At 60.1% G+C, this 5,377-nt stretch overlaps 1 protein-coding gene across 1 annotated transcript; it reads right to left on the reverse strand.

Annotated features, from left to right (window-relative positions):
• Positions 1-551: 551 nt before the first annotated feature.
• LOC117025225 (uroplakin-3b-like protein 1) lies at positions 552-4,776 on the reverse strand. Its single transcript, XM_033111052.1, has 6 exons — positions 4,641-4,776; positions 2,982-3,134; positions 2,590-2,809; positions 1,966-2,042; positions 1,581-1,701; positions 552-660 (listed from the first exon to the last, which is right to left on the reverse strand). The coding sequence occupies exons 1-6, from the start codon at positions 4,720-4,722 to the stop codon at positions 552-554; spliced, it is 762 nt and encodes a 253-aa protein (XP_032966943.1). The 5' UTR covers positions 4,723-4,776.
• Positions 4,777-5,377: the final 601 nt, after the last annotated feature.

The following is a 5,377-nucleotide window of genomic DNA, read 5'->3' on the forward strand; positions in this document are numbered from 1 at the left end:
TTCCTGCTCCCCAGGCCCATATGAGCACAGGGGTAGGTGAAGAAACTTAGAAACTTAGAAACTGCACCTCTTGTACAGGAATGGGAGGAACGGAGGAAGACTGCTCTAAGTCCTCCAGCCAGGAGGCGAGGCCAGCTAGCGAGAGGGGCCACAGGTCTGCTGCTGGGGATGAGGGGGCAGCAAGTGTCAGACATGCAGGGCAGGGTGAGCCTGTCCACCTCCATGCTTTGGCCTCACCAGTGGGCAGTGCCATCATCCTCATTTTACAGATGGGGCACTGAGGCCCTAAGAGAGGCTTGCCCTGCCCTAGATGGCTCAGCTGGCCTAGGACCCTGGGCCTCAGCCCTGAGAACCACCCTCTGTCCCCACTCAGAGGATCTGGGGACCAGGGTGGGGAGACTGTCCAGGTGTACAATGACACAGACATATAAGGGGGTGTTGGGCACATTTATTTCCGAGCTCTGGAAGCTGCAGGACATGCCCTCAGCCCAGGCTCTGCAGCCTGGACCAGGGAGGAGGTTGAAGGGCAGATGGAAGCCCCCTGGAGTCCCTCAGGAGCCCCTCACAGCTGGAGGGCTAAACATGTGGTGGGGGTTATATCTTCTCATGAACACTGACTCCCCTGGTCCCGAAATGGGGGTGCTCCCACAGGTGTCATAGCTTGGGTGGGGGACAGAGAGGAGAGAGGGAGAGAGAATGATGAACATAGGGACTGATCAAAGTCCCACGGCTATTGCCTAGGGCTTGGAGCTCTAGGCATAGAAGCTCTGGAGAAACTGAGGCTGCACTGGCCTGGCTGGGTTAGCCAAAGGAAACTTGGCTATTCTTCTAAACCTCACAAAACCAGGTCCCTTCGCCCAACCCTTTGTCATCACCCAGCTTCCGTGCTCCCCTCTTCCACTCACCACACCCCAGGATGCCTCTAAAACATCATCTGCCTGTCTCCCCTAATCAAAACCCACTGCTGGCTCCCTCTGGCCTTCAGGATTCAGCCACTTCCTCAGCTGGGAAACGAGGCCCCTGCCTTGTCCTGCTGTCCAAAACCCTCCTGCCCCAGCACCTCTTCCTCTCCCTTCTCTCCACATCCTACCCAGGGACCAGGTTCCCCTTTCCTCTAGGTGGCCCTGTGGCCACCCCGTCTCCACCAGGCCCCGGTATTTGACCTCTGAAGGCAAATTAAGGCAAAGCTCAGTGCTTGGCCTACAAGCAATTCACCTCCACCTGGATGACTCCCAGCTGGAGTGTCGGCCTCCCGCCCCCACTCACAATTCCAGCTGTTGCCACCAGGGGGCGATGGCGCCCGCTCAGAAATTGTGGGCCTCGTGGGCAGGTGGCAGGCAGAGGGACAAGGGAGGGAGAGGTTAAGAGGTTCTGGAAACTTGGGATCCCTTGATCAATCATTGTTACCCCCGCCTGGCCTCCAGGGAAAACCACTCCTCATGGCTAGCAAGGGGGAGCTGGGCTGGGGTCCTGGGCAGAGGGCTGTGCGGAAGTGAGGGAGGGAGAAGGGGATACCGGTGGCCCAGGTCAGGTACCCCACCTCTCCCAGGGCCCGGGCGGTCTAAGCCCTGTCCACATACCAGGTGTAGATGAGCAGGGCGAGGAGGGCGGTGAGGACGACAGCCAGCAGGACCGACAGGACGGCAATGATGACCAGTGCACCTGCACTCCGGGGCCCAGGGGTAGCCTGGAGTGCCTCCGCTGTGGGGGGAGGGGGGAAGGAGACCACAAGCAGGAGTGGGGGGATGCAGGGAGGGAAGAGATCTGATCTGACCTGAGAAGGGGGACCTGGAACCAGAAGGGGGCCTCCAGACCCCACCCCACCCCACCCCTTCCAGGGGAGGGGCACCTACAGACCCCAGGATGGTAATGATGACTCTGAATGACTGGGGTGGCCCACCCCCAGTCCTCAGGAGCCCTCATACCCCCAGCCCTCGTGTGTGACCCGCTCATCTGGCCCCATACCTTGCTGCAGACGGGTCTCACTGGACCACTCTGTCTCAGCCAAGGGTCCTCTGTCATTCATCACCAGGAACTTCACTCTGAACAGGAGACCCAGCATTGGGCATGGGGGTCCCCGGGTCCTGAACGCTTGGGCCCTGGTGCCTGTCAGGCTGTCCCCTTGATTCCCAGGGCCTGACAGGTAGGGGAGCTTAAAGCATAGCCTTGGAGCCCACCCACAGGGGCTCTAATCCCAGCTGTGACATTTCCCAGCTGTATGACCTTGGGTGCACCCCTAACCCCCTCTGGGCCTCAGTGTCTCCACTTGGGAAATGTGTGTGCAGTGGACTAGATGCCCCAGCACGGAACATCAGTGAATCAAGCCCTGAGTGAAGGGAGATGGGTCAGGGAGCCAGTCCCTCCCTGTGGCATGCCCTGCCTGGATGGGGAGACACCACCTGCGGCATCCAAATGGCCCATGGGGGTAGGGGCTCGAGTCAGGAGCTATCTGCTCAAGAAAGGCAGGAGAATTCACCCTGGCCTCCTCCCATGGCATAACTAGAGCAAGGAACCCAGGCATCCAACTGGGAACTGCCCCGGGCTCAGGTTTGGGCACAGGCCACAGCAGGGTCTGGCAGAGCTGCTCACCGGTAGGGGCCCGGGCCCGGCAGGGGGTGGTTGCATCCCCTTGTCTTTGGGGAGCAGCTGGTGTCATTGCCAACGCGGAGGACCCGGAGCTGGTTGCCAGGCTGGCCACCTGGATAGAGCGCCCGGTTGGCCATCAGCGTGAGGTAGTAACCCCTCTTGGGGAGGTCGGCAGGGACCGGGGAGTCCTCCACCCTCTGTGGGGCAGTGACGTCCTGGATAGCTGAGGGTGGCATGCGGGTCAGACAGCAGGGGCCACATGCGCAGGGCTCTGGCCTGTCCCACCAGGCCAGACCCCTCCTCCACACCCACCACATTCCCGGCAGCACCTCCTCTCGCACGCCCCCTGCCCCTTTCACAGAGGGAAAGCCGAGGCCGGCCCCAGTGGCACCCACCGTTGCTGCGGGCCACCACCAGCCAGATGGGGTCAAAGTCGGAGATGTTGAGGTGACTGAACTGGCCCCGCGGCTGCTCCAGAGTGAAGGTGGTCTGGGTGAGTTTCGCTGCCAGGGTGGCACTTGAGAGCTGGGGCACATAGCTGATGTGCTCTGGGGCCAGTGGGCAGCAGGGAGAAGAGACTCAGTAGGACGACCAAGCCTCCACACCTCAGACTGAGGCGGGAGGGCACAGCCCTGCCCTGGGAGCGCAGTCTGAGAAAGGAGTTAGGGCTTTTCCTAGGAGCTCCAATCAGGCATTAATCAGGAGGGCTCCCTGGCAACTCCGTGCCCGTGGGGAGTAGGTGGGCGGCCTGAGTCCAGCCCTGCCCCTGCCTTGGGAGCCTACCAGGGGTGGGCACTGTGGGAGGTGAAGGGGAGGCCCATCTGGCCTTGCCCTACCTGAGCATGGGGCTTTCCGGGTGATGGGCACGGCCCAGGGAAGGGCGGTAGAGGCACAGAAGGCCCCTCCCCCCAGCTGCAGGCACAGTTGTTCTGGGAAAGGGGTCTTAGGCCTTTTGGGGTAACAGTCAGATTTGGAGGAGCCTGAATACTACTGGTACCCAGTGACCTTGAGTTCTGACTCCCTGGGCCTCAGTTTACCTACTTCTCAAGTCCCTCTAGCTCTACCCACATGGTCCAGATTGATTTGCTTGATGAGAGGAATGAATGGCTTGGGAGGAGTGGGGAGGTGACACAGGAAGGTCCGCACCAAGAGCCCAGGCCCGGATGTGGGCCACCAGGAGGGGGTAGAATCCTACACTTCCCCTCCCCACCCACTGCTCTGCCACCTTCTAACCCCCCTTACTTAAGGCACCTTCCCCTTCTGGAACTTGTCCCCTTCTCAGCCCCTCCCAACCTCATCTGGGAAAGGTCAGGGACAGCTGGGGAGGACAAGAAGCCCGGGTCCCCGTGGGCATGTGCAGCCTTGCTGTGGGGGGGCTCAGAACCCCCACTCCTCGCTGTGTCCCTTGAGAGCAGCGCTCCTCCTCTCTCCAGCTCCAAACACCAGAGAGCCCCAGAAAAATGAGGTGAGCTTTTACGCACGTCTCCAGAACCCTCTCTCGCCTTCAGTTCAGTTCAGTTCAATTCAATTCATTTCCCTTTAATTCTGCTTTAACTCCCAAGGCTCCGTGCTGGGACCCTCCCTTCTCTGAGCTCCCAGGTCTGTCGCTAAGGCCCAGTGCACACTGCACACAGCAGGTACTTACCGTTTATTTAATGAGGGAAAAGGAGTAGAGCAGCAGAGATGGGGCGACTGTATCTCTAAGCCCCTCTAATTTAAGAGCCAATGGTGAACTATGTCTGCAGCCCCCCTCAGAGATCTTCCTTTTGGAGTTGACCTTGGAGACTTCTTTTAACCTCTCCTCAGGGCCAGGAAGGGATGAGCCACTTGGTGAGAATTGGGGTGGGGGCTCAGAGTGCATGGGGATGAGAACCCCAAAGAGAGGAAGGAAGTATTACTTGCTCCCCTGACTTGGGGTGTCTGTCTTGTGACCTCTCTGGTGGGCTGTCTCTCCTGCCACACCCAGGACCCAGTCTCCACATTTGGGGCTTGGGAGGCAGCTGGGGAAGGTGGGGTCTGTTCTCCTGAAGCCCCTGCCGCTCCCCTTCACTCACCCAGGCCCATCCCCAGCGGGAGGCAGGTCAGCAGCAGCAATGGTGGCATCAGCAGCCCAGACTGTCCCCCACTGAACCCCATGGCCAGTCCAAGTGTCCAAGCGTCTGTCTGTCTGAGAGTGTCTGTAGCATCCAGAGTCCTGGAGCTCCGCCCTGAGTGTTGGTTGGGGGAGGCTGCTTCTGGCACCTCCTGCTGTCCCTCCCAGGTGCCCCCTCCTCTCAAACAACTGGTTGGACAGGTTTGGGGGCAGAATCTGCTGGCCCCAAGGATTTGGCATTGCCAGGGAGGGGTCTGAAGAGAACAATTAATTGCTGCCTCCAAGACAAGTTCAGACACCCCTTCCCCCACTCCAGGAAGGCCTGTCCAGGGTGGGGCTCAGAGAGAGAGGCAGCTCTGGGGCCAGGGTGACGACAGTGCTGCCAGGCCTTGTGGTATCTCCACGTCCAAATAATCCCCAACCAGGCAACTTGGCATTCTCTACAGCCCCACTGTGTGGGAGGGAGTATTCTAGAAGTAGCATAGAGAAAAGGAAGGGGGCTTGTCCAAGATCACCCAGCCAGCCAGGGCAGAGCCCGAATTATAGGGTCATACCCAGAGGCAAGCTTGGGGATACTACCTGCTGTCCCCCTGCAGCCTGGCCCCTGGAGGGGGCTCTCCGACATCACCCGACCTCCTGTTGTCATCCAGGTGACCTGCCCTCTCTCTGTGGCCACTGCAAGGGCAGGGCGATCCGTCT

The sequence above is a fragment of the Rhinolophus ferrumequinum genome, chromosome 7 (assembly GCF_004115265.2).
Source record: "Rhinolophus ferrumequinum isolate MPI-CBG mRhiFer1 chromosome 7, mRhiFer1_v1.p, whole genome shotgun sequence".
In the NCBI taxonomy this organism is placed as follows: Eukaryota; Metazoa; Chordata; class Mammalia; order Chiroptera; family Rhinolophidae; genus Rhinolophus; species Rhinolophus ferrumequinum.